We start from the raw sequence: 14,590 nt of genomic DNA, 5'->3' as shown, positions 1-14,590 counted from the left end.
CCACCTTCAATACCACGACTGAGGTGCCCTTGAGCAAGGCACCGAACCCCCAACTGCTCCCCGGGTGCCGCAGCATAAATGGCTGCCCACTGCTCCGGGTGTGTGTTCACGGTGTGTGTGTGTTCACTGCTGTGTGTGTGCACTTTGGATGGGATAAATACTATTGAACATAAATGCTTGTGTACAGTGCTGTGAAAAAAAATCCTGATTTATTCTATTTTTGTGTATATCCAATACTAAATATTGTCAGATATTCTAAATAATTTTAACATAAAACAACTTTATGTAATCCTTTACTGTCATGGGCTTTTAATTAAATCCGCTTTACCAAATAAAGCGGAAATCGTATTAATTGTCTTGATATTATGGGGAGAAAAGATAGAATAAGATGAATACATTGTCAAAAGGATTTAGGATCAGTTAATAAATCAATGCATGGTTAAATCTCTCTGCAACCACAAACTTGATTTGAATCTACAATTTCTTTAGGAGTTTGTAATATTCAGAAGTTTTTTCCAGTCCTGTAATTTGAAGACCAGATACTGGAGTTAAATATTGATAGCCCTTTTGGACGTTTGACAGCTCTGCAATTAATTTCTTCAATTCATCGTATATCTTATTATTCATATTAGTTTTCCAATGTAAAATCATTTCATTTTGGCGAACAAGACTTTTATTTTGGTCTGGCGATGTGACGTCATAAGGCTGCGCCGCGCTCCTGCGTCTGTGATTCGGCTGAAAGGTGTGTGCTTTTAATCGTTTAAAGTGTTCAAATCAGAACAAGTCATTTAGAGAATTGTATATATATTTATATGTGAAATTATTTTTTTTTACTGAATGTAACACTGTAATGCTTTACCTAGTGACATAATGAAGGTTATTCTCTATGAGTACAAAAGGTGCGTCTAATTTCTCTCCCTATATCATGAATCAGTTTATCATAAACACGAATCAGTCTCTGGCAAGTAGTAAAATAAACGGAGCTTTTCGAAACTTTTTCGAGTCAATTGAATCGCTCCTCAAAATGATTCAGTGAATCGGAGAGACCGAATCATCGCACGCTGACGACAGCTGCTGCTCAAAACAGTGAAAATGCAATAATGACATTTACAAATCAACTGCAAACGTTTTCATAAAAGTGGAATTTATTAAATATAATTTACAAATTAGTAAATACCAACATAAATCTTAATATGAACTTTATATATAATTTGTGTCCCTTTATTAATTTGAGTGCTAGTTTTTTCAGGTAATTTAAGGTCATTATCACTCTGTCTGACTCCCTCACCGGTGCACTGACTACTAAACTAGGGAGCTGATTGAGACGCACCCAGAGATTTAGTTTGCATTTATTTTTTCTTTCTGTTCATGTTTTTTCTTAAACAGGACAAAGTGTTCAGACACAGAAAAACTCCTGCTGAATCAACTGAGATCCACGTGACGCACTATTATAAAGATGGTGTTTATTAAAGAGGAGAGTGAAGACATGAAGATTGAAGAAACGTTTAGAGTCAAACATGAAGATACTGAGGAACAAACAGTTTGGTTTTCATTCTCAAAGCTGAACTCACTCATGTGATCCTTGTTAAAACGCCCCAAAAATAATTCTATCACTTATGCAACAGTATCAAAACATTTTATATAAAGTAAGCCATGAAATGTGAACAGTCAACTTTTGTTGTCTATGAGTGATTTTTTCCCTCATTCTCAAAAGCACTCCCTATCTTGTAAACATGACTTTGTTTCCAGGCAGAAAAAACATCAGTCTGCTAGTAATATAAAACATTTCTCCAGCCGACAGCTTGCTATAGTTACTGCATGCTGTGTCTATAATTGTTCTTTATTTAAAGGGCTTCAGAGAGCAAATAACATGGCCAGTAAGTTTATAATTATGCATAATAGATTTAAATCCACTATGTTTGTGAGACAAACACTTCAAATCAAAGACACAAATTGTGCACAAACCATCTGTTATGACTTGTATTATCAGAATGTATGTATTATCAGAAGCTGATATAGGTTGAGTGTTTCTTCTCTACTTCATGTAGCAGCAAACATGTGGCATCTTGTTCACATTAAGACACACACCAAAAATATGAGGAACAAACTTTCAATGAACCTTTAGTAATGTGATTTTTTTTCAGACAGACTGAGACTAGATCATATACAGTTAGGTCCATATTAGGGCTGTCAAAAAAAAAATCGAATTTCGAATATTCATCGAATTTAAAATAAAAATCCATATTTGAATGCAAAAACGTTGCATTTGAATTTTGAATTTAAGGGGCCAGTCGCGCCTAAAACGCTAGCCGCACCGCTTTCCAAAGTGCTCGGTAGCTTGCGCGCCCGTTGTGTCTGCCGTTGCTAAGCAACCATGACCTGCGCTCTCCATGACGACGTGTAAGTTTCAGTAAAGGAAATGGATTTCCAGCACTGAAAATCGCTTGCATTCAGTGTTTCTGTAAAAAAAAAAAAAACACGAACAATAATACTGATAAGATAATAATAATAATAATAATAATATTATTATACGAATTCTACTAAGAACAATATAAAACGCACCAAGGATTAATGAGCTGCTGGATTCATGAATATTAGTCAGGTTGTGTGCGTTCGCTGGAACTGATTTGCTGAAATCAAAACTCTTGTCAAGCCCTCTGGATTCTGTTCGCCGATCGAAGACCCACGCTAGCCCTAGGAATACTCTTGTGTCTTGCCCTGTACATATCTTTTTGCTGGTGTTCAACCCTGCCTGTTTCTGACCATGTCTTTGAATAAAGCCTTGCATATGGATCCGCACGTCTCACGTCTCGTTCGCTCCGTAACAGAATACTCGGCCACACAGGGATCCAGCGGCTTCTCGGATGGACATTGGCCAGGTATGGATACGGCAAGAATATTGTTAGCCCTTAGACAGGGCACACGATCACTGGAAGGCTATATTCAAGAGTATTTAGCCATTGCTCATTATTCAGATCTGCCGGACTGTGTACTGTTAGACTTTTTTTTGCAAGGGTATCAATGAACCTTTGAAAACACTATTAATCCATGAAGGTCCCCGTTCTTCTGCTCCACCGTGGTGGTCTGCTGTCTGGCTCTGGTGGTCTTCTGCTCCACCGTGGTGGTCTGCTGTCTGGCTCTGGTGGTCTTCTGCTCCGCCGTGGTGGTCTGCTGTCTGGCTCTGGTGGTTTTCTGCTCCGTCTGCTCCGGTCTGGTGGTCTTCTGCTCCGCCAGAGGGATCTTCGGCCCCGTCTGCTCTGGTGGTCTTCAGCTCCACCTGTACTGCCGGCTCCGCCCTGGCTCTCTGCTCCGCCGGTCCTGCCTCAGTCCCCGGTCTCTCCACTTCCACGATTCAAACAATGCTTTGGGAAAATAATAATTTATTTATTTGTATGGTCTACTCTAGGTGGTCATAGGGCGTATGCCTGCAAATACGGGACAAACTGATGCCTTAAATACGAGACGATTCCGTATTATACGGAACGGTTGGCAACCCTATATAAAATGCAAAAGAGAATTGACTCGGGGGGCCCCCTAGTGTTCGGGGCCCTGGGCTGCAGCCCATGTTGCCCATTAGGATAACGCGGCCCTGCTTCCGCTGACTGTAGTACGCGGAAGACGTTCTGGCGGATGACGTCTGCTAAATGCTTAAATGTAAAATGTCATGAATTCAGCACACAAATCAGAGTTGTCAGCCATTAGGAGGTCAATATTACCTATAAATAATTGTATATGATTGGTTTTGGTTGTTGGTCAATTTACAGTGAAAAATGGTAATGAAAATTGAGCTGTATTGATGGTCAAGGAGGCTAGATGAAATCCAAACCCACAACCCCACAATGTGACAATGACACTGTAATGCTTTAGCCCGTTATCTCTGTATCTCTCTGCTTAGAACTGTATTGTTGGTTTTGATGCTTTAAATGTCTAAATGTTTTGATGTCTGTTGCTTTATGCCATTAAACTAGGGTTATCATGTATCTGTCTTTTCGACTTAGACCTGATGACAATGAAGGAGGAGAGTCGAGATCTGAATGAAATGGCAGAGAACGATATTAAACATCATGATTTCATAACTGGAGAAAAATCTTTTAGTTGTTTGCAGACTGAAAAGACTTCCTCTCAAAAAAGAGCTCAGAAGACTGGAGCTACAAGTAATTTCATCTGCCAACAGTGTGGAAAGAGTTTTAGAAAAAACGGAAACCTTAAAGTCCACATGAGAATTCACACTGGAGAGAAGCCATTTGTATGTGGTCAATGTGGAAAATGTTTCCCACATAAAGCAACCTTTTATAGTCATATGAGAATTCACACTGGAGAGAAGCCTTACACCTGCAAACTGTGTGGAAAAACCTTGAATCAAAAAGGAAAACTCAAGATTCACATGAGAGTTCACACTGGAGAGAAACCTTTCACATGTGATAAGTGTGGAAAATGTTTCCCATATAAAGAAAGCCTTCATAAGCACATGAAGATCCACTTAAGAGAGAGCTGTTTTATATGCCATCAGTGTGGAACGAGTTTCACAGACAGGAATCACCTTAAGAGGCACATAATGACTCACATTGGACATGAGCCTTTTATGTGTTATGACTGTGGAAAGATTTTCATAAAAAAAGCAAACCTCAAGACTCACATGAGAGCTCACACATGACAAGATTTTCACCTGCCAACAGTGTAGACACACAAAAAAAACTTACTACCGGTGGTGTTCTGAAACGAGGAGTTTTTTTTTAAATCAAATGTAAATTCATGTCCCAGTCACATTTTCTTGGTTAAATAAACATTGCTTAGATTTTTTTTTTCTTTTTCTGATGTTCTGTTTTATGAACAATGTAATCAATATTCTATTTATTAAAGCAAAGTATGAATCTCATCAAGTTAGTGTTTTTAAGCATTTCACATTTATTCCAAAGGCAGTTACAATGTAATCAGAGCCATCGTCTGCACACACATTGCTAGAAAGGCGCCATCTGAAGAAGAATTTATGTAAATCGGAAACATTTCCATTGAATAAATGTGCAGATAATATGTGATGCACAAATGCGCCTAACAAATATTGTGGCAAGGTGGCCTGGGTCAACCCATGATTCATACATCCTTACAAACAGCATGGTTGGGATGAGGCTCCAAGCTGGCAGGGTGCGCGATGGGTGGCTTCTTGGTAGGGGTGGGAATCACCAGAGGCCCAATACAATATTATTGCGATTTTAAATATATTGCGATATTCTGCGATATATTGCAATTTATTACCTTTTTTTCAACTTCAAATTATGTCCCCAAACGAAAACTTTGGCAACATCTGTTTTAACTAAAAATAAACATTTCTCAGTTTGTTTATCTCACTTCAATTTTATTGTTGCCGTGCAAAATGGGATTGTCAAGCAGACAAACTGACCAACACTTTCATGAAAACCTGTCATAAATGTATGCACCTGGCAAACTCAACTATTTGTATTACAGTCTAGTCTAGTCAACCTTAATTAAATGTAAACAGGTATGCACTGCTGTGCTACTACAGGTATTTTGAACAGTGCAACTTTGCAGACCCTTCAGCAATTGGGGCATTTGAAAGTAAATTACTGCTAAATTTAAAATAAATAAAACATTGTCTTACATTAAAATGTTACATTTAAATTAAACATAACATGTACTCTTAAAGTAAACAATGTGCTACAACAGGTATAATATGCACTGCTGTGCTCTTAGTATTTTACTTTTATTCATTCCTTGTAGTTCCAAGCCAGTTTATTCACCGTTCTATATTAATGCGCTGCTTTAATTGATGCACACACACACACACCACTCGCACATAAACACAGTGAGAGGGAGAGAGGTCGGCGGAGATTTGCACACACAGAAACTTATTGTCGGTGCTGCCCCGCGACCTTTATTAATAAAGTAACATAGATACTAGATCACTACATTATCTTCCTCAGCAATGAGGAAAAATCAAAGTAACTAAACCGCTTCATTGCTTGTAGAGAGAGACGCACAGACGCAGGTAATTCCCACACACAACTGTCATCTTTCTCTCGATCGATAATTAATTGAAATACATGCTATAATTCATTCAAATAAATGTGGTCTTACCGCACTATTTCATCTCTGTATCTGATTTGAAGCGGGCAGAATGCTAGAGCTAACGAGCCGTAACTGACGAAAATAACCGTCATTTTTACCCTTCCGGTTAAATTTTGCGCTTCTAACATCATAAATGGCTTTAAGTTGTCAATACTGGCAAATGACCATGGAATAAGCGGAATAATCAACGGCTTGCCGTGCATTAAAGGATTTTAGAAAAAAGCTAGGGCTGGGCAAAAAATCTAATGCGTTTGTAGTAAATGCCGCACCATCTGAAAGCACATGCTGGAGATTTACTACTAATCACCAGAAGCGGCTTTACTGACGAGCTGCGCATGAAAATCGCATTCGATTTTTTGCACAGCCCTAAAAAAAACTCAACACCACCATCTAGTGGACTGTAAATAAATTGATTTTGTTATTCAACCAAATAGTATGATAAAAGATTGATACTTGGCGTCCATGTACTGATACAGTATTGCCGCAGAAAATATCGTGATACTATGCTGTATCGATTTTTTCCCCCAACCCCTACTTCTTGGTGAGTGATGAATTTGAAGTTAGGGTTCTATCTAAATTTTTGTTTTTTGTGCATGTAATTATTCAACTGCCCATCAGGAGACTGCAGTTATCCACTAAAGACGTGGCTGATAACCCCCCTCACCAACCCACAAACTGACTGAGAGCGCAGATACAATGATGCCCATTATCGCACTTGGTCAGTTGTAGAGCGGGCGATTGGGCAGCTGAAATGTCAGTGGTGCTGCCTTGACAGGACCAGGGGGATGCTGTTATACCGCCCTGACAAAGTGTGCCGCATCATGCTGGCCTGTGGTGTGCTGCACAATGTGGCGCACAGGCACGGCATACCACTTGGTGAGGTGGTGGCACCGCCAGATGACCCCGACCCAGGACCAGTGTATCTGCAGTTCAACCAGCAAGCCATTCAGGCCCGTCAACATGTGATTACGACAATATAAATGGTAATCAGTCATTCTATAATTAGGGGTACATTTGGAATTTGACAATGTGAAGAAAAAAGTTTTCCTTTTTCCCAAAAACCCAAACATAAACTTACATAAAACACTTAAAATCAAGTACTTATTCTTCAGGGGTTTTGGTATTTTTTTTATTTTTATTTTTTTTGTTCAAAAAGCAGATGTTAGATATATTCCGGTCAACTATGTTACTGACAAAATAAATATTTGTTCATAGCTTGGAAAAATACCTAGAATTTAAATAGTGAACTGATTGACAGATTCTGTATCCACTTACCAAAATAAAAAAAGCTGATCATTAATACTTTTTGGAAAAAATATTTAAGAGGCATAATAGATCTCTATTTTCACAAAAGTAGTTAAATGGTCATCACATTTTCTCAAATAAGTCAAATCTGTATATGCTGTATTGAAAGAAAAATACCTTGAGGGACAAAGGACACAGTGGGTAATATCTTAACACTAAACATGTTCTACAGTAGGCAACTGAGTATTTTTGAAAATGATAAACTCATCAGTAACACAGTTGACCATATGGAAACTTACTTGACAAAGGTAACAGTTTACTGGACATGAGAAAGTAGAGAAATGACTAAGAAACAACAGATCACAGGCTATACTTACAACAATTTTTTTTTTTTTTGGTATTGAACAAGTTTGCATACACTGCAGGTGCTTAGTGAACAGGTTCTAGTTTGCACCCACTTAAATTGTTTATTGAATAAGTTCTTGAATGAAGCAATGTCCATTTGTAGAGTTCATTGAAAAGTCTTGGGGGAAAAATAGAGCTAACATTCTGCTCTGCTTGCTTGACTTCCAGTAAGAACGTTTCCTACGCTTCTCTTTTTCTGTCAAGTCTGCTACTACCTTGACTTTCCCTTGCTCTCTTAACTCTCTCCATTTTTGACGACTCCCTCTTCACAGGATCAGAATCTCACCGAGCCTGGTAACACCGCTGTTTTCTGCGGCAGATAATCTTGGCATCTTCCTGGGACACACAACGATTTTTATCTTTAAATCTTATATTTGCCAAATTACTGTTCTAAATGACTGCTCATCTAGTGTTGAGTAACTCCTTTACATTTATCTTAAGGGGGAGGGGGCGCCCTGGAGGCTGGTGCAGGGCAGAAACTTTTGATTTGATTTTGATTATGATTTCACTTTTTTAAGTTTAGTATGTAATGTTGCTGTTTGAGCATAAAAAACATCTGCAAAGTTACGATGCTCAAAGTTCAATGCAAAGGGAGATATTGTCTTTTACACAATTGCTGATTGACCACCCCTTTAAAGTAAATATGTTAGGCGAAAGAGGTTCAGAGGACAAAGAGTTTGAGAATGTCTGCAAATAAGAAAAAAACGAGAATTTGTGCATTTTAATAAGTTTGAAAGACAAAAGCCTTTCAATAATGCATAATAATACATGGTTAAATAACCTACTGAGTGATCATTCAAATAAAAATGAATGCGTTCATCAGTAGTTGATGCAATGTTGAAGCACTTCTTAAACCTGAAATGATTTGTGTAAATCCATTGGTCAAATGCTGTGTAGGCACCGGACTAATGACTGATCTCTGTGCGAATGTCCACAAAACTGGAAGACTTTCTGAGTGTATATAAGTGGTAGACTATTTTAGGAAGGAACATTTAAAAGATAAAAAGAGGAATTAGAGAGAATCAATAAATGATGAATCATTTATTTCTATTGTGTGAATAATATGTAATCTATAAAAAAAGCAACTGTAGTCTGATTAAGAGTATTTTAAAATGTAACTTACTCTAATTACAAGTGCTTAATTTTTGATTATGTAGCCTAATCCAGATTACACGTAATCAGTTACTACCAAGCTCTGGGTAGGCTATAGGCCTATAACGTTCACACAGGAACTATCATTCTGACTGACAACAGGAGAACAACAGAGATATTAAAATACATACTCTTCTGAGTTTTATAATGTAGTCTTTTGTTTTATTCAAATTAAAAAATGATTGATATCTCAAAAAAACATGCACTTGTGCGCGGCACGAGCTCCTGTGCACTCGCACACAGGAATGCAACACAAGATTAACATAAATGTAATTACTTGCCATTTTGGTTTGTTTCTCACCAAACCTTACAGTATACCTTCAGAACGTTTGGAATATAGCCTACGCCATGAGATGCATATGATTATTTTATGACAGATTTGCATCCGCTTAAAGAATGAAAAGTGAAAGTCACCATTCTCTGCTATTAAATGGGTAAGTGCGAGCAGGACATTTTTTGTGTGTGTGTTTCGAAAAAAAGAAGGTAGGCCTAATAAGCCTTTAGAACAACATCTGACAAGTTACCCTAGTTAAATAAAGCAGACAAACGCAACTACTGTCAAGCGCAGACCAGTATTGAAGTGCACAGGAAATATGCAGCAGTCTAAAGCAGTTTATTTAATTAAAGCTGCAGTCCGTAACTTTTTTGTGTTCCAAATGTATATAATAAGCGAGTACACCATGAATCCATTTTCCAAACAGTGTTTTTGGCTTGTCCTGAATCACTACGGTACACCTATAATAAGTGTTTATATTCGGACTATTTAGACTGGTTTGGGTAGGTACCGCTGCGGAGTAGCCCAGTACCTGCGTGATTCGCCATAGACATAAACAGAGAGAAGTAGCTCCGGCTACAATGTTCTTCCGCAAGACGCACGCAGTTCTGTTTATTAACCGCTAGAGCGCCAAAAGTTACGTACTGCAGCTTTAATATTGAGTATTAGTTGATGTTCACTTGGATTTGTTTCTCAAGAGGGGAAATAATTTAATACGTTGTCATTTATAGTCATATGGTAAAATGTATATTTTTATTTATGTACATTCAAAATGTCGTGCCTTTGAAAAATAAAGAAAACAACAGAATGCGCTGCTTTAGCGCGTCTCGGTCTCCTTGAACATCGTATATCACAAACATGAACCAATACACAGTGAAAAAGCAACTGTAGTCTGATTAAGAGTATTTTAAAATGTAACTTACTCTAATTACAAGTGCTTAATTTTTGATTATGTAGCCTAATCCAGATTACACGTAATCAGTTACTACCAAGCTCTGGGTAGGCTATAGGCCTATAACGTTCACACAGGAACTATCATTCTGACTGACAACAGGAGAACAACAGAGATATTAAAATACATACTCTTCTGAGTTTTATAATGTAGTCTTTTGTTTTATTCAAATTAAAAAATGATTGATATCTCAAAAAAACATGCACTTGTGCGCGGCACGAGCTCCTGTGCACTCGCACACAGGAATGCAACACAAGATTAACATAAATGTAATTACTTGCTATTTTGGTTTGTTTCTCACCAAACCTTACAGTATACCTTCAGAACGTTTGGAATATAGCCTACGCCATGAGATGCATATGATTATTTTATGACAGATTTGCATCCGCTTAAAGAATGAAAAGTGAAAGTCACCATTCTCTGCTATTAAATGGGTAAGTGCGAGCAGGACATTTTTTGTGTGTGTGTTTCGAAAAAAAGAAGGTAGGCCTAATAAGCCTTTAGAACAACATCTGACAAGTTACCCTAGTTAAATAAAGCAGACAAACGCAACTACTGTCAAGCGCAGACCAGTATTGAAGTGCACAGGAAATATGCAGCAGTCTAAAGCAGTTTATTTAATTAAAGCTGCAGTCCGTAACTTTTTTGTGTTCCAAATGTATATAATAAGCGAGTACACCATGAATCCATTTTCCAAACAGTGTTTTTGGCTTGTCCTGAATCACTACGGTACACCTATAATAAGTGTTTATATTCGGACTATTTAGACTGGTTTGGGTAGGTACCGCTGCGGAGTAGCCCAGTACCTGCGTGATTCGCCATAGACATAAACAGAGAGAAGTAGCTCCGGCTACAATGTTCTTCCGCAAGACGCACGCAGTTCTGTTTATTAACCGCTAGAGCGCCAAAAGTTACGTACTGCAGCTTTAATATTGAGTATTAGTTGATGTTCACTTGGATTTGTTTCTCAAGAGGGGAAATAATTTAATACGTTGTCATTTATAGTCATATGGTAAAATGTATATTTTTATTTATGTACATTCAAAATGTCGTGCCTTTGAAAAATAAAGAAAACAACAGAATGCGCTGCTTTAGCGCGTCTCGGTCTCCTTGAACATCGTATATCACAAACATGAACCAATACACAGTGAGTACTTGACGCGCCTATTTTTAGAAGTCTACATTAAGGTTATTTGACGTTATATGCATTATTTAAGTCACTTTAGAATAAATCAGTATGTATCATAATAAAAAGTGACTTTACAGTTTGGAAAATATGGTAGGCTATAGCAAATTATTTCATGGACCCCCTATCACTTTAAGAACTGCTGGTCTACACAGAAGAAAGCCCTGTCTAGGCTCTGTCACAGAACGGGTTGTGTCGAGCCATTAATTTGTCTGGTTGTTTGGTGAAAAAAAAGATTAAATGTAGTTGCAATAAAACTGCTTAAGAATCCGTACAACTGCAGCAGCAGAGGACTAATATTCTGCCGAGCGGAACTGCAGAAGGACTGATGGCAGCACGGTTTGATCTTTTTTTGTCTGACCAATCAGCATAAAAGGGACGTTTAATTCCCACCCACGTGTAGAAATGGAATATTAAAGCTGAACGAAAAACTAAAAATTAAACCGAATTCTTGTTTTTCGTTTTTTTTTTTTTTCAAAAAACGAAAAAGGAGCCATTTCTCATTTTTCTACTTTCAATATTAAACAAACAATCAAATGACCAAAAGATACACGGACCCCATGTAATCCATGTATCATTCGTTCGATTAATTTTTAATTAAGAATCCACAATCGGAAATAAGGAAACCAACTTATTTCATAATTTCTTTACAAAACCAAAACGAAAAACAAATAACGACTTGATATTCATATTTTCGTTTCTATGCACAAATTAAAAATACAGTGTTTTTGGCTTGTCCTGAATCACTACGGTACACCTATAATAAGTGTTTATATTCGGACTATTTAGACTGGTTTGGGTAGGTACCGCTGCGGAGTAGCCCAGTACCTGCGTGATTCGCCATAGACATAAACAGAGAGAAGTAGCTCCGGCTACAATGTTCTTCCGCAAGACGCACGCAGTTCTGTTTATTAACCGCTAGAGCGCCAAAAGTTACGTACTGCAGCTTTAATATTGAGTATTAGTTGATGTTCACTTGGATTTGTTTCTCAAGAGGGGAAATAATTTAATACGTTGTCATTTATAGTCATATGGTAAAATGTATATTTTTATTTATGTACATTCAAAATGTCGTGCCTTTGAAAAATAAAGAAAACAACAGAATGCGCTGCTTTAGCGCGTCTCGGTCTCCTTGAACATCGTATATCACAAACATGAACCAATACACAGTGAGTACTTGACGCGCCTATTTTTAGAAGTCTACATTAAGGTTATTTGACGTTATATGCATTATTTAAGTCACTTTAGAATAAATCAGTATGTATCATAATAAAAAGTGACTTTACAGTTTGGAAAATATGGTAGGCTATAGCAAATTATTTCATGGACCCCCTATCACTTTAAGAACTGCTGGTCTACACAGAAGAAAGCCCTGTCTAGCTCTCTCACAGAGCGGGTTGTGTCGAGCCATTAATTTGTCTGGTTGTTTGGTGAAAAAAAAGATTAAATGTAGTTGCAATAAAACTGCTTAAGAATCCGTACAACTGCAGCAGCAGAGGACTAATATTCTGCCGAGCGGAACTGCAGAAGGACTGATGGCAGCACGGTTTGATCTTTTTTTGTCTGACCAATCAGCATAAAAGGGACGTTTAATTCCCACCCACGTGTAGAAATGGAATATTAAAGCTGAACGAAAAACTAAAAATTAAACCGAATTCTTGTTTTTCGTTTTTTTTTTTTTTCAAAAAACGAAAAAGGAGCCATTTCTCATTTTTCTACTTTCAATATTAAACAAACAATCAAATGACCAAAAGATACACGGACCCCATGTAATCCATGTATCATTCGTTCGATTAATTTTTAATTAAGAATCCACAATCGGAAATAAGGAAACCAACTTATTTCATAATTTCTTTACAAAACCAAAACGAAAAACAAATAACGACTTGATATTCATATTTTCGTTTCTATGCACAAATTAAAAATGGGGAATAAGAATATGAAATAAATCAGGGTATCTTCCGTCCATTCCAAATCCGTTTTCAATTAAAAAACAGAAAACGAAAAATGTAATCGTTTTTCAATTTATTATATCCGTCATAAAATGAAGAAAAAAGAAGACGGATTTTAAAAAGAAGGAATTAATACATTTTCCTATATTTCGTTTCTCAATCTTACTTCTTAAAACTAAATTGTGAAAAATGAAATAAACAAAATCTTAAAAAGCTACATGTGTGTGTGTGTGTGTGTTTACAAAGAGTGTTACATATACATCTGAGATTACATGTCATGCCAGATCTTCTCATTAATCCTGGCAAAGATGTACAATAAATGCAAATGCGAAAGGAAGACACAATCATTATCAGTAATAACAAATATATTTGCTTTTGCAGGCTGAATATTTTTGTGCTGCATTCATAACAAATGTCCCCTTACATAACATGAATAAACATGAATAATAAACTTAAAAAATAGTTCATAAACTTACCTCATTTATAGCGCTGGCCACTGCCAGCTCTAGATGACTATCATCAACGTGGCTGCGTCTTTTCACGTTGTGTTCTTTGCAAAATCTGCGAACACTCCTTGCAGAGCATTTTTGTACACCCATTTGGGATAGGTGCGCAGAAATATTTTCATTAGTCATATGATCATCAATCATGTTGACGATCACATCTGCGTGCCTTGCTAAAGATGCCATTGTAATAATTTTGCCGCGTCTTTGCTCCCCCTGCCGTTGACCTTTGCAAATGCTGATGAAAAAAGGTAGCTCCGTCGTGGAAAATGTAGCTTTTTAAGATTTTGTTTATTTCATTTTTCACAATTTAGTTTTAAGAAGTAAGATTGAGAAACGAAATATAGGAAAATGTATTAATTCCTTCTTTTTAAAATCCGTCTTCTTTTTTCTTCATTTTATGACGGATATAATAAATTGAAAAACGATTACATTTTTTGTTTTCTGTTTTTTAATTGAAAACGGATTTGGAATGGACGGAAGATACCCTGATTTGAAATACTATCAAAATCAAACTCATTCCGTAATCATTATTCTTAATCCGTGTATCATTCGATCATTCGTTTTTTGATTTAATATTGAAAGTAGAAAAATGAGAAAATGGCTCCTTTTTCATTTTTTTGTTTTTTTCCAAAAAACTAAAAATGAGAAATCAGCTTAAATTTTTGTTTTTCCTTCATGGGTGGAAAAATGAATAAACAGTTTGAATATTCGATTTCTACACGTGGGCGGGAATTAAACGCCCCTTTCTGCTGATTGGTCAGCCGAAGATCAAACCGTGCCTTCATCAGTGCTGCGTTCAGCCCCGACAAAAACGGTGCAAAACGTTTTTTAAAC

General features: G+C 37.1%; 1 protein-coding gene across 1 annotated transcript in view; it reads left to right on the top strand.

Moving 5' to 3' along the window:
- Positions 1 to 4,300: 4,300 nt before the first annotated feature.
- LOC107698963 (gastrula zinc finger protein XlCGF8.2DB-like) overlaps positions 4,301 to 14,590 on the top strand; it is a 50,853-nt gene continuing 40,563 nt past the window's right edge. Inside the window, exon 1 of the mRNA XM_016500109.1 lies at positions 4,301 to 4,527. Coding sequence (XP_016355595.1) covers positions 4,301 to 4,527 — 227 coding nt within the window. The remainder of the gene's footprint in view (positions 4,528 to 14,590) is intronic.

The sequence above is a fragment of the Sinocyclocheilus anshuiensis genome, unplaced genomic scaffold (assembly GCF_001515605.1).
Source record: "Sinocyclocheilus anshuiensis isolate Anshui unplaced genomic scaffold, SAMN03320099.WGS_v1.1 scaffold1447, whole genome shotgun sequence".
NCBI classification, from domain to species: domain Eukaryota; kingdom Metazoa; phylum Chordata; class Actinopteri; order Cypriniformes; family Cyprinidae; genus Sinocyclocheilus; species Sinocyclocheilus anshuiensis.
The sequence above is the reverse complement of the archived record's forward strand: the minus strand, read 5'-3'. Positions and strand labels throughout refer to the sequence as shown.